This window comes from Budorcas taxicolor, chromosome 17, assembly GCF_023091745.1.
Source record: "Budorcas taxicolor isolate Tak-1 chromosome 17, Takin1.1, whole genome shotgun sequence".
In the NCBI taxonomy this organism is placed as follows: Eukaryota; Metazoa; Chordata; class Mammalia; order Artiodactyla; family Bovidae; genus Budorcas; species Budorcas taxicolor.
In genome coordinates, this window is record NC_068926.1 from 2,516,112 (window position 1) to 2,531,383 (window position 15,272).

At 40.1% G+C, this 15,272-nt stretch overlaps 1 protein-coding gene across 1 annotated transcript in view; it reads left to right on the forward strand.

The window, feature by feature from the left end:
* Positions 1–13,368, forward strand: part of MAP9 (microtubule associated protein 9) — a 44,449-nt gene extending 31,081 nt beyond the window's left edge. The window contains exon 14 of the mRNA XM_052655033.1: positions 13,246–13,368. Coding sequence (XP_052510993.1) covers positions 13,246–13,368 — 123 coding nt within the window. The remainder of the gene's footprint in view (positions 1–13,245) is intronic.
* The last annotated feature ends 1,904 nt before the right edge of the window (positions 13,369–15,272 follow it).

Genomic DNA, 15,272 nt, shown 5'->3' on the forward strand with positions numbered 1-15,272 from the left:
AGAGTTGACTCATTGGAAAAGACTCTGATGCTGGGAGGGATTGGGTGCAGGAGGAGAAGGGGACGACAAAGGATGAGATGGCTGGATGGCATCACCGACTTAATAGACATGAATTTTGGTAAACTCCAGGAGTTGGTGATGGACAGGGAGGCCTGGTGTGCTGCAGTTCATGGGGTCGCAAAGAGTCAGACACGACTGAGCAATTGGACTGAACAGAACATATCAAAATTTTGATGACAACCTAACTTGGGGAGTGAACATTTGATGGGTCACTGTTTTAGGTGAAAATTGTAGTCAAAGATTAATTAAGATGCTTCATGCTGGTTCCCATATTAATTCATGTGCTTAGTGTGTCCTTAGTTCCTCAGAGTCATGTCCGACTCTTTGTGACCCCATGGACTGCAGCCAGCCAGGCTCTGTTCATGGAGATTCTCCTGGCAAGAATACTGAAATAGGTTGCCATTCCCTCCTGCAGGGGATCTTCCCAACCCAGGGATCAAACCCAGTTCTCCCACATTGCGGATTCTTTACCAGCTGAGCAACCAGGGTATTACATATTAATGCATCAGTTCAGTTCAGGTCAGTCGCTCAGTCATGTCCAACTCTTTGCGAGTTCTTTCCCAATGAACTACAGCACACCAGGCCTCCCTGTCCATCACCAACTCCTGGAGTTCACTCAAACTCACATCCATTGAGTCGGTGATACCATCCAGCCATCTCATCCTCTGTCATCCCCTTTTCCTCCTGCCCCCAATCCCTCCCAGCATCAGAGTCTTTTCCCATGAGTCAACTCTTCGCATGAGATGGCCAAAGTATTGGAGTTCATTACCTTTTAAAAAAATAAAGCAAAAGATTCATACTCCAACAAACAATGACAGAAGAACTTTAACAAGCCTCTTTTAATTATTACCCAAGATAACATCAGTTTATCTTAATTGATATTAAGGTTGATACTTAATTGCCTTTTTCTTGCCCTGACTTTTTAGCATCTGCTGGTAAAGTTGCTTCAAGTTCCTCTTTCTCTCCATGTTAAATGGAATGGATAAAGAGGTTGGTTTAGTCAGTTTCTAAGAGCACAGCATGGTCACTGCTTTTCCCACACCTAGCTAAGTGGGCCTCCCACTCTCTAAAGTATTAAGATGATTGACAGTGGTCCAATTACAGCTTTTATTTTCTCATTTAGTGTTCTGAAAGGAGATTCTTTACTAGGAGTAGCAAGGATACAAACCTTCTCATGAGGAAGAGCAAAATGTTAAGACAAAAATAAGTCTCACTTTTCTTCACTTCTTTTATTGTATGCATGCTAATGGACCCTTGTATTAACATATTCTTCTTGTGACATTTTCAATTCCTTTTATGCACTGATAAAAGAAGCATCAGTTCAGTTCAGTTCAGTCAGTCAGTCATGTCCGACTCTTTGTGACCCCATGAATCGCAGCATGCCAGGCCTCCCTGTTCATCACCAACTCCCAGAATTCACCCAAACTCATGTCCATCGAGTCGTTGATGCCATCCAGCCATCTCATTCTCTGTCATCCACTTCTCCTCCTGCCCCCAATCCCTCCCAGCATCAGAGTCTTTTCCAATGAGTCAACTCTTCACATGAGGTGGCCAAAGTACTGGAGTTTCAGCTTCAGCATCATTCCTTCCAATGAACACCCAGGACTGATCTCCTTTAGGATGGACTGGTTGGATCTCCTTGCAGTCCAAGGGACTCTCAAGAGTCTTCTCCAACACCACAGTTCAAAAGCATTAATTCTTCGCCACTCAGCTTTCTTCACAGTCCAACTCTCACATCCACATACATGACTACTGGAAAAACCATAGCCTTGACTAGATGGACCTTTGTTGGTAAAGTAATGTCTCTGCACACCAGGCCTCCCTGTCCATCACCATCTCCCAGAGTTCACTCAGACTCACTTCCATCTGAATGCAGAGTTCCAAAGAATAGCAAGAAGAGATAAGAAAGCCTTCTTCAGCGATCAATGCAGAGAAATAGAGGAAAACAACAGAATGGGAAAGACTAAAGATCTCCTCAAGAAAATTAGAGATACCAAGGGAACATTTCATGCAAAGATGGGCTCCATAAAGGACAGAAATGGTCTGGACCTAACAGAAGCAGAAGATATTAAGAAGAGGTGGCAAGAATACACAGAAAAACTGTACAAAAAAGATCTTCACGACCCAGATAATCATGATGATGTGATCACTAATCTAGAGCCAGACATCCTGGAATGTGAAGTCAAGTGGGCCTTGGAAAGCATCACTATGAACAAAGCTAGTGGAGGTGATGGAATTCCAGTTGAGCTCTTTCAAATCCTGAAAGATGATGCTGGGAAAGTGCTGCACTCAATATGCCAGCAAGTTTGGAAAACTCAGCAGTGGCCACAGGACTGGAAAAGGTCAGTTTTCATTTCAATTCCAAAGAAAGGCAATGCCAAAGAATGCTTAAACTACCACACAATTGCACTCATCTCACATGCTAGTAAAGTAATGCTCAAAATTCTCCAAGCCAGACTTCAGCAATACGTGAACCGTGAATCAAGCTGGTTTTAGAAAAGGCAGAGGAACCAGAGATCAAATTGCCAACATCCGCTGGATCATGGAAAAAGCAAGAGACTTCCAGAAAAACATCTATTTCTGCTTTATTGACTATGCCAAAGCCTTTGACTGTGTGGATCACAATGAACTGTGGAAAATTCTGAAAGAGATGGGAATACCAGACCACCTGACCTCTCTCTTGAGAAACCTGTATGCAGGTCAGGAAGCAATAGTTCGAACTGGACATGGAACAACAGACTGGTTCCAAATAGGAAAAGGACTACGTCAAGGCTGTATATTGTCACCCTGCTTATTTAACTTCTATGCAGAGTACATCATGAGAAATGCTGGACTGGAAGAAACACAAGCTGGAATCAAGATTGCCGGGAGAAATATCAATCACCTCAGATATGCAGATGACACCACCCTTATGGCAGAAAGTGAAGAGGAGCTAAAAAGCCTCTTGATGAAAGTGAAAGAGGAGAGTGAAAAAGTTGGCTTAAAGCTCGACATTCAGAAAATGAAGATCACATAGACAACTAATAATTTACCAAAATGCCACTCCTCCCAAGCCATTCAGCAGAGATTTTCAAAGGGTTCCCTGATACCATTGCTCTTTGGAATGCAAAGAAACCACTTTTTAGTTTTAGCATAGACTTAAAGAAACAGACAGTCAAGGCTGCAGGATGAAAATACCAAATGCTATTAACATTTCAGCTATTCCTATATCACTGTTTGGATTTTATATTAATTCTCAGATATGCAGTCATTTCTTTGAAGAGAGTATAGCAGGGAAACTAAATGGTTCTAAAATTCACCTGATATAATAAAAATGTGAGGCTATGGAAGATAAAATTTTCAGAATATGAAACAGGATTATACCAATCACACAATGAAATAGGGACTTACCATTTCACTCACCTATGAATCCGCATTCTTCTACCTTCCTGGATTATTCCCATCAAGTCAGTATATGTAATCTTAAATAAAAGTAAACTTTTTTTAATTCTTCATTTCTCTCCAGCTACAATTGCATATTTCACTACTCTTTTTTTATAGCTAAACTTCTGGAAAGTTTGTTTATACTTCCTTAGTTCTTCATATTCTCTCCATCCTTAAGAAACTCCAATCTTAACCCTTTCCCAGAACTCCATTTTGAGAGTTATGATTTAGCCAGACCATTTAACCTATAGGATGTATTCTTTTCTGCCCCATATCCTAGACCTCTGGGCATTCTGCATACTTGATTTCTCCTTCCACTTATAGCTGTCTCCTCTGTTGCCCTGGTCCCCTGTTTACCTCTGAACTCTCTGTCTTCCTTCTCCAAATCACCTGTTGACAGCTGTTTCTTTTTTTTTTAACTTGTGTTCTAAATATTACAATGACCTGCCACAGTAGATAGAACATCTTACACATTCACCATGTCATTCTCATTGGGGACCCTCTCCCACCCCTGCCAGGCTGTGTTCACACTGGCACTCTATTCACCCAGAGTCTCACTCAGACGCCTCTGCTCAGTGCATGTCACCAGTGTCTCCTCTTACCCATCACATCTCACTGAAAGTGAATGCCTGAATCCATTTTTCTTTGAAAGTAAGAACTTCCTTTTATTTTTTTATCAATCACAACAGCTTACTTATATGTTTCATAAAATTTCACACAATTTGGAATTATCTGTTGTTTACATACTTGTTTATTAACCATCTATTTTGAAAGTTCCCTAAGGGACAGGGACAGTAATTTATTGGTTTCGATTTTATAATACTTCATGCATGGCTTCTTGTATACTACTTGACCATGGTAAAGTCTTGGTGCTTAACAGAATGAAAGAGCATACTGTAGCCTAGAAATTAAAAGATGGTTTCTCCTTGAAAGAAAAGCTATGACAAACCTAGAGAGCATATTAAAAAGGAGAAACACCATTTTTCCAACAAAGATCCATATAGTCAAAGGTATGTTTTTTCCAAATGTACATGTACAAATGTGAGAGTTGGACAACAAAGAAGACTGAGTGGTGAAGAATTGATGCTTTTGAACTGTGGTTTTCGTGGAGACTCTAGAGAGTCCCTTAGTCTGTCAGGAGATGCAACCAGTCAATCCTAAAGGAAATCAATCCTGAAATTTCTTTAGAAGGACTGATGCTGAAGCTGAAGCTCCAGTACTTTGGCCAGCTGATGCAAAGAGCTGACTCATTGGAAAAGACCCTGATGCTGGAAAATTGAAGGCAGGAGGAGAAGGGGATGACAGAGGATAAAATGGTTGGATGGCATCACCAACTCAATGGACATGAGGTTGAGCAAATTCTAGGAGATGGTGAAGGACAGGGAAGCCTGGCGTGCTGCAGTCCATGGGGTCGCAACGAGTCAGACAGGACTGAGCAACTGAACAACAGCAGCAACAGAAGAATAGTAGACCATGGACTCCTCAGAACCTGTTACCTGTAAGGATGTACTATATAATAAAGTAACACAAATTAATGGATGTGAGGCAGTAACAGTTGGGATTATTCATGATATTTGGACATAAAGTCACTTCAAACAATTCTTTATTGTAATATGTACTTCAAAAGACTTAAGCATTAAGCTGGCTTCCTCAGTGGCTCAGCGGTAAAGAATCTGCCAACAATTCAGAGAATGCAGGTTCAATCTCTGGGTCGAGAAGATCCCCTGGAGAAGGAAATAGCAAAACACTCCTTTATTCTTGCCTGAGAAATCAAGCATGGCAGGCTACAGTCCATGAGGTTTGCAAGGAGTTGGACACGACTTACTGACTAAACAACAACAGTAAAATTCCAAACAATAGAATACATAATAATACAAAGTAAAAAGTAAGTATAGGTCAGGGGCAGCGGCTGTGCTTTGCAGGAGCAGCCATGAAGAGATACCCCGTGTCCAACGTAAGAGAAACCCAAGTAAGATGGTAGGTGCTGAGAGAGGGCATCAGAGGGCGGACGGACTGAAACCACAATCACAGACAACTAGCCAATCTGATCACACCAACCACAACTTGTCTAACTCAGTGAAACTAAGCCATGCCGTGTGGGGCCACCCAAGATGGATGGGTCATGGTGGAGAGGTCTGACAGAATGTGGTCCACTGGAGAAGGGAATGGCAAGCCACTTTACTATTCTTGCCTTGAGAACCCTATGAACAGTATGAAAAGGCAAAAGGAAAGGACACTGAAAGATGAATTCCCCATGTCAGTAGGTGCCCAATATGCTACTGGAGATCAGTGGAGAAATATCTCTCAGAAAGAATGAAGGGATGGAGCCAATGTAAAAACAACACCCAGTTGTGGGTGTGACTGGTGATAGAAGCAAGGTCCAATGCTGTAAAGAGCAATATTGCATAGGAAACTGGAATGTTAGGTCCATGATTCAAGGCAAATTGGAAGTGGTCAAACAGGAGATGGCAAGAGTGAATGTCGACATTCTGGGAATCAGCAAACTAAAATGGACTGGAATGGGTGAATTTTACTCAGATGACCATTATATCTACTACTGTGGGCAAGAATCCCTGAGAAAAAACGGAGTAGTCATCATAGTCAACAAAAGAGTCTGAAATGCAGTTCTTGGATGCAATCTCAAAAATGACAGAATGATCTCTGTTCATTTCCAAGTCAAACTGTTCAGTATCATGGTAATCCAAGTCTATGCCCCGACCAGTAACACTGAAGAAGCTGAAGTTGAATGGTTCTATGAAGACCTACAAAACCTTTTAGAACTAACACCCAAAAAAGATGTCCTTTTCACTATAAGGGGACTGGAATGCAAAAGTAGGAAGTCAAGAAACACCTGGAGTAACAGGCAAATTTGGCCTTGGATTACAGAATGCAACAGGGCAAAAGCTAATAGGGTTTGCCAAAAGAACGCACTGGTCATAGCAAACACCCTCTTCCAATAACTGAAGAGAAGACTACACATGGAAATCAGATGATCAACACCAAAATCAGATTGATTATATTCTTTGCAGCCAAAGATGGAGAAGCTCTATACAGTCAGCAAAAAAAAAAAAGCTATGGTCGGGAGCTGACTATGGCTCAGATCATGAACTCCAAATTCAGACTTAAATTGTAAGAAAGTGGGGAAAACCATTAGACCACTCAAATATAACCTAAATCAAATCCCTTATGATTATACAGTGGAAGTGAGAAATAGATTTAAGGGAATAGATCTGATAGAAACAGTGCCTGATGAACTATGGATGGAGGTTCTTGACACTACAGGAGACAGGGATCAAGACTATCCCCAAGAAAAAGAAATGCAAAAAGCAAAATGGCTGTCTGAGGAGGCCTTACAAATAGCTGTGAAAAAAAGAGAAGCGAAAAGCAAAGGAGAAAAGGAAAGATAAGCATCTGAATGCAGAGTTCCAAAGAATAGCAAGGAGAGGTAAGAAAGACTTCCTCAGCAATCAATGCAAAGAAATAGAGGAAAACAATAGAACAGGAAAGACTAGAGATCTCTTCAAGAAAATTAGAGATACCAAGGGAACATTTCGTGCAAAGATGGGCTCGATAAAGGACAGAAATGGTCTGCACCTAACAGAAGCAGAAGATATTAAAAAGAGGTGGCAAGAATACACAGAAGAACTGTACAAAAAAGATCTTCACAACCAGGATAATCACGATGATGTGATCACTCACCTAGAGCCAGACATCCTGGAATGTGAAGTCAAGTGGGCCTTAGGAAGCATCACTATGAACAAAGCTATTGGAGGTGATGGAATTCCAGTTGAGCTATTACCGGGGACCAGCCCCAGTTGGATCCCGGGGTATCTGAAGTGTGGACGGCGTTGGCAACTGAGATTTATCTATTTATTTAGAGATACAGAGAGAGATAAGGAAAGAATTTTGCAGTTAAGAAAATAGAGGAGAGAAAGAGGCTGATATTCCTTGGTTTACACAGAAAGCCAATAAAGTCCCAAGACAAGGGACTTACACAGTTCACGTGGGCCACAGGCGCCCGCTTGAATAGCGGAGGGTGACCCCCCTTGGGCTCCTTCTTACGTGGGTCTTAGAAGCCCGGGCAGAGAAGTGCACACAGTGAGCCCCTGTGCTCCAGGGGATCAGCCTGAAAAAGAGAGTAAGAGAGAGAGAAAGAGAGAATTGACACAGGGGAGCCAAGCAATGATGAGGCGAGGGCCAAAACTTTATTTTTCCAGGGAGCTGATATACCTTAAGCTCTACATAGAGAATAATGGAAAATACAAAGTTGTGCAGGGTCAGCAGCCCTGACCTTTATCGAGACCAGGCTTTCTCTCTGCATACCTATCTGTATACACAGGTCTTAGGTGGTTTACATCATCTTCTGGTCAGGAGGCCTATTAGCATTTTATGACCCTTTTCTGATAAGGGTCCATCAACCAGAAAACTTATTTGCCCTAAAAGTGTCATTCTTTCCAAAGTCTGGTGCCACTCTTAGAAAGCACTAAATAAAGTTACATTCTTACATAGCAAGGATACAATGATTTATAACAAAGAAAGAAGAGTACAGTGATTTATAACAAAGAGAAAATTCATTAACTCAAAAATCTAGTATTGCTAACGTCAAAACTACTATATTCCTATTTCTGCATCCCAATTACTTTGATTAATATCCTCCCAGGTGCCTAAAAGATAAAGGATATGGAGGCCTGGCAGCAGTCATTAACTCAACAATGAAACCCTTCACCAATATAATTCTTAGCTCTTTAAAAGGCTCTATATCTTTAAGATGTTTTAAGCTTCTTGTGCCTCTCATGGTTGGGAGGCTGTAAATAATCATATGTGTAGTTGTAAAAGTCCGGGGAAACCTGTCAGGCAAGTTAGAGAGCCATCAGAGGGGTGTGAGCTGAGACACTCCTTTTATATACAGGAGACTATTAACTGGAGCTCTACGTTAACTTTTTCCAGAGAAAGGTGGTCAGGGATAGCCCCCTGCTAATGTCAGAGGAGTTGGTGAAAGTCATAAAATAGTAAGACAGACAGATTCTGGTTTTGGGGTAGATGCTCTGGAAGGTCCAGGGGGGTCCATTGAGGCCTCATCTCGCCTTTGCCCATCAGGTCTCTTCCTCATGACCTTTGCCATGGGTGGGATCTCCTGTGCTGGCTCCTGGCAAGCTATTTCAGATCTTAAAAGATGATGCTGTGAAAGTGGTGCACTCAATATGTCAGAAAGTTTGGCCAACTCAGCAGTGGCCACAAGACTGGAAAAAGATCAGTTTTCATTTCAATCCCAAAGGAAGGCAAGGCCAAAGAATACTCAAACTACTGCACAATTGCACTCATCTCACAGGCTAGTAAAATAATACTCAAAATTCTCCAAGGCAGACTTCAGCAATACGTGAATCATGAACTTCCAGATGTTCAAGCTGGTTTCAGAAAAGGCAGAAGAACCAGAAATCAAATTGCCAACATTTGCTGGATCATCAAAAAAACAAGAGAGTTCCAGAGAAACATCCATTTCTGCTTTATTGACTATGCCAAAGCCTTTGACTGTGGATCACAATAAACTATGGAAAATTTTGAAAGAGATGGGAATACCAGACCACTTGACCTGCCTCTTGAGAAACCTGTATGCAGGTCAGGAATCAACAGTTAGAACTGGACATGGAACAACAGACTGGTTCCAAATAGGAAAAGGATTACGTCAAGGCTGTATATTGTCACCCTGCTTATTTAACTTCTATGCAGAGTACATCATGAGAAACCCTGGACTGGAAGAAGCACAAGCTGGAATCAAGACTGCCAGGAGAAATATCAATAACCTCAGATATGCAGATGACACCACACTTATAGTAGAAAGTGAAGAGGAACTAAAAAGCCTCTTGATGAAAGTGAAAGAGGAGAGTGAAAAAGTTGGCTTTAAAGCTCAATATTCAGAAAACTAAGATCATGGCATCCAGTCCCATCACTTCATGGCATATAGATAGGGAAACAGTGGAAGCAATGTCTGACTTTATTTTGGGGGGCTCCAAAATCACTGCAGATGGTGATTGCAGCTATGAAATTAAAAGACACTTACTCCTTGGAAGGAAAGTTATGACCAACCCAAACAGCATATTAAAAAGTGGAGACATTACTTTGTCCACAAAGGTCCATCTAGTCAAGGCTATGGTTTTTCCAGTAGTCATGTATGGTTGTGAGAGTTGGACTATAAAGAAACCTGAACACTGAAAATTTGGTGCTTTTGAACTGTCGTGTTGGAGAAGACTCTTGCGAGTCCCTTGGACTGCAAGGAGATCCAACCAGTTCATCCTAAAAGAAATCAGTCCTGGGTGTTCATTGAAAGGACTGATGTTGAAGCTAAAACTCCACTGTTTTAGCCACCGGATGCACAGAGCTGACTCCTTTGAAAAGACCCTGATGTTGGGAAAGATTGAAGGCAGGAGGAGAAGGGGATGCCTGATGATGAGATGGTTAGACGGCATCACCAACTCAATGGACATCAGTTTGGGTGGGCTCCTGGTGTTGCTGATGGACAGAGAAGCCTGGTGTGCTGTGATTCATGGGGCTGCAAAGAGTTGGACACGAATGAGCAACTGAATTGACTGAACTGATTGATAGGTTGTTGGACGATAATTTACTACAACTTTGGAAAATAAATCGTTGTCATCCAGCAAAGTTGTACATATTCATAGCCTACAAACTGGCAGTTTCATTCCTAGGCATGTATATGGAGATTCTTGACTTGTAAGCGCAAGGAATCAGACATTTACAGCAGCATTGTCTTTGTGTGGGAAGAAAACATTAAAACATCATGTCTTCAAGACCAAAATAGGTGTGTTGTAAATTGTGATATGTTTATATACTAGGATTCTGTGCCTCACTGAATTAGAACTATGACTCTATATAGATGTATCTTAGAGATATAATGATAAAGAAGACAGTTGCCAGAGAATATATAGCATGGTGCCATTTAGCATTGATTTAAAATTAATGCTTTCAAATTGTGTTGCTGGAGAAGACTCTTGAGAGTCCAAAATAACACCTTTTTGCATAAATTTTAAAAATCTGCCAAAAACTTGTCATTTGGGATGAATGCATGCATGACAAAGGTATTAAGAGATGTGCTGCAACTATAAGCACGGCATTCAGAGTAATGGTTAGGTCTGGAGGGTAGAGAAAGAACAAGTGCAGTGAGAGAATGGATGCAAGGGCTGTACAAGTATTAATCGTGTTTTATTTCAAAAGGCAGCTAGTGAGTGTACAGGTTTTAACTATTTAAACAATTTAGTTGTCTATGGTTGAAATTTTTTTTTTTTTAATTAAGGACTAAAAATAATGTGGATAAAATGCTACAAGGATAATATGAATTACACGAAAATATGCAAATTGCTAAAAATTTTAAACATTGATACCCATGCAATTAGGTGAGCAAATAATTGCGCAAAAAAAAATCACAAGAAGACTAAACAAATGAAAAGATGCTCAAGCTCAATAATAAGCAAAGAAATATGAGCCTCAATATTCAAATATCTATAAACACTGAAGTATCTTCTGCTGCCATCACATACTCAACCTTTGCATCTAGTAATTTATTTCTGAGACCCTGTTCTCTGAAAGTCATCACTAACTTCTGACAATTATTCTCTTTGAATTATGGAATTACAGGTCTTTTTCTTCATATTTTACATAATTCTTTAAAAATATTATCACTTTTAATATTTTAAAAAATTAAGTGGTGTGCTAATGCCTGTTGATAGTATACTTATAAATCAGCAACATTCCCTGGCTGCTATTGCTTTCTAACCAATTAACGGATTTCCAGAAATACATGATATGCAGATTATACCACCCTTATGGCAGAAAATGAAGAAAAAAGAGCATACTGATGAAAGTGAAAGAGGAGAGTGCAAAAGTTGGCTTAAAACTCAACATTCAAAAAATACAATGGCAAATGTATTTCATGGCAAGTACATGAGGAAACAATGGAAACAGTGAGAAACTTTATTTTCTTGGTCTCCAAAATCACTGCAGATGGTGACTGCAGCCATGAAATTAAAAGATGCTTGTTCCTTGGAAGAAAAGTTATGACCAATATAGACAGCATATTTAAAAGCAGAGACATTATTTTGCTGATAAAGGTCTATCTCGTCAAAGCTATGGTTTTTCCAGTAGTCATTTATGGATGTGAGTTGGACTATAAAAAAGCCAAGAGCCAAAAAATTAATGCTTTTGAACTGTGTTGGAGAAAACTCTTGAGAGTCCCTTGGACTGCAAGGAAATCAAATCAGTCAGTCCTAAAGGAAATCAGTCCTGAATATTCATTGGAAAGACAGATGCTTAAGCTGAAGCTCCAGTACTTTGGCCACCTGATGTGAAGGACTGACTCATTGGAAACGACCTTCACTCTGAGAAAGATGGAAAGCAGGAGGAGAAGGGGATGACAGAGGATGAGATGGTTGGATGGTATCACTGACTGGATGGACATGAATTTGAGCAAGGTCCAGAAGTTGGTGATGGAGAGGGAAGCCTGGCATGGGGTTGCAAAAAGCCGGACATGAATGAGCAACTCAACTGAACTGAACTGGGAAAAACATCTACTTCTGTTTCATTGACTCTGCTAAATCCTTTGACTGTGTGGATTGCTACAAACTGTGGAAAATTCTTCAAGGGATGGGAATACCAGACCACCTTTCCCTGTCTCCTGAGAAATCTGTATGTAGATCAAGAAGCAACAGTTAGAACCAGACATGGAACAATGGACTCAAAATTGGGAATGGAGTACATCAAGGTTATATATTGTCACCCACTTACTGTATTTCTATGCAGAGGATATCATGTGAAATGCCAGGCTGGATGACTCACAAGCTGGGATCAAGATTACTGGGAGAAACATCAACAACCTTAGATATACAGATGATACCACTCTAATGGCAGAAAGCAAAGAGGAACTAAAGAGTCTCTTGATGAGAGTGAAAGAGGAGAGTGAAAAGGCTGGCTTAAAACTCAACATTCAAAAAACTAAAATCATGGCATGTGGTCCCATCACTTCATGGCAAATAGATGGGGAGAAAGTGGAACCAGTGCCAGATTTTGTTTTCATGGGCTTCAAAGTCACTGAATAGTAACTACAATCATGAAATTAAAAGATGCTTGCTCCTTGGAAGAAAATCCATGGCAAACCTAGACAGCATATTAAAAAAACAGAGACATCATTTTGCCAACCAAGGTCCACATAGTCAAAGCTATAATTTTTCCAGTAGTCATGTATGGATGTGAGAGTTGGACCATAAAAAGACTGAGCACTGAGCAATAGATGCTTTCAAATTGTGCTGGAGAAGACTCTTCAGAGTCCTTTGAACAGCAAGAAGATCAAATCCTAAAGGAAATCATCCCTGAATATTTATTAGAAGAATTAATGTTGAAGCTGAAGCTCCAGTACTTTGACTACCTGATTCAAAGAGCCAGTTCATTGGAAAAGACCCTGATGCTGGGAGAGATTGAGGGCAAGGAAAGAAGAGGGCAGCAGGGGATGAGATGGTTAGATAGCATTACCAACTCAATGGACGTGAGTTTGAGCAAACTCCAGAAGATACTGAAGGACAGGGAAACCTGGCATGCTGCAGTTCATGGGGTTGAAAAGAATCAGATACGACTTAACAAAGCTAACAAATGACATTTAAATACCTTATAATGATTATTTTGTTCTTCAGCAAGCAACTTGATTTTAAAATAATGGTCATATTTGTATATAAATTTATAGTTTTTTTGTTTTCTCTTTAGGAAAAAAAAGAAAGGAAGGAAAGAATTGAACGAAAACAAAAGAAACGCCATCCCTTTCTTGAAAATGAGACACTTCCTCCATGGAGCCCTCCAAGTAGAATTGTGTTCTCAAAAATGTTTTGATAATTCTGAAAACTAAGATCATGGCATCTGGCCCCATCACTTCATGGCAAACAGATGGGGAAACGATGGAAACAGTGGCAGACTTTATTTTGGGGGGCTCCAAAATCACTGCAGATGGTGACTGCAGCCATGAAATTAAAAGACACTTTCTCCTTGGAAGAAAAGCTATGACCAACCTAGACAGCATATTAAAAAGTAGAGACATTACTTTGTCAACAAAGGTCTGTCTAGTCTAAGTTATGGCCAGTAGTCATGTATGGATGTGAGAGTCAGACTATAAAGAAAGCTGAGCATCAATGAATTGCTTTTGAACAGTGGTACTGGAGAAGACTCTTGAGAGTCCCTTGGACAGCAAGGAGATCCAACCAGTCCATCCTAAAGGAAATCAGTCCTGAATATTCATTGGAATGACTGATGCTGAAGCTGAAACTCCAATACTTTGGCCACCTGATGCAAAAAACTGACTCATTTGAAAAGACCTAGATGCTTGGAAAAATGGAAGGCAGGAGGAGAAGGGGACCACAGAGGATGAGATGGTTGGATGGCATCACCTACTCAATGGACATGAGTTTGAGTAAACTCGAGGAGTTGGTGATGGACAATCAGGCCTGGCGTGCTGCAGTCCATGGGGTGGCAAAGAGTCAGAGACTCTGACTGAGTGACTGAACTGAACTTATTCTTGCCTTATTTAGTTATTTATCACCTCAACAATTTTAGCCAAACTAACTTTAAAACTATTCATTCAGTTATTTATTGTTAGAAGAATCTGTTTTAATTAATATTGATCATTCCTGCTGACAGTGAAAAAGATTCTTTGGAGTTTAATCAGTGAAAGCAGTGAAGGTGTTTTTATCTCTAGATGTGTGTGTGCTTTGCACGCTCAGTCACATCTGACTGACCTTTTGCAACCCCATGGGCTGTATCCCACCAGGTTCCTCTGTCCATGGGATTTTCCAGGCAAGAGTACTAGAGTGGGTTGTCATTTCCTTCTCTAGGGGCTCTTCCTGACCCAGGAATCAAACCCACATCTCTTGTGTCTCCTGCATTGGCAGGCAGATTACTACTGTGTCATCTGGTAAACTGCCAAAAATGAAGAGCTAATAATCAGATTACTTTTAACCATTGAAATATATAATCCTTTATCATGTCCTGATAATTCTTACAGTCTGATGATCCATGATGACTTGCACTAACCTGTGCATGTTATTTAAGTGTGTTTATTCCCCAATATCAAAAGAAAATCATCTAGTACCTTAACCATAGAAATAATTAAATTTCTGAATGATTCATCTAGATTCAGGTTTTAAAATGAATGATTACCAGAAGTGTACATATACTATTTCTTATAAAACTAACCTGTAGCTCAAAGTAGTTGTATTTATACTGTACAACTTAGAATTTTGATCAGCTGGGGCCGCAGTTTAGTAGAATCATTCAAATCATTGAGGAATTTTATTTAAGAATGTTGCCTTATGTTTTAATATGAGTGTACTTTATCTGTTCCTGCTAAAATGACAATCATAGGTACTTTATAATGAGTAGACCTCTAAAATGTACCTTCCTAAATTTTATCTCACTCTATCATTTCATTGATATCAAAAGATGTCCATTTCATCATCGTGGTATACATTAGTTATGGAAATTTCACAAGAGTCCAGGGTCATTATAACTATTAATTTCTAGACTAAAGTCATAAAAATGAAAGACAATTTTTGTCCTCTTAGCTAACCCAGAGTCATGTAACTTAAATTTAGAAGAAATTATGAAAAGATAGTTTGTAGAAAATATCCAAAGAATGTATTTATTTGATCTCTGCATGTCCTCATTAATCGGACTCACACTTGTCATCTAGTTTATCACAGACCAAGTGTGTGCTCTGAGTTGAAATGCTGCTTTAACCAGTG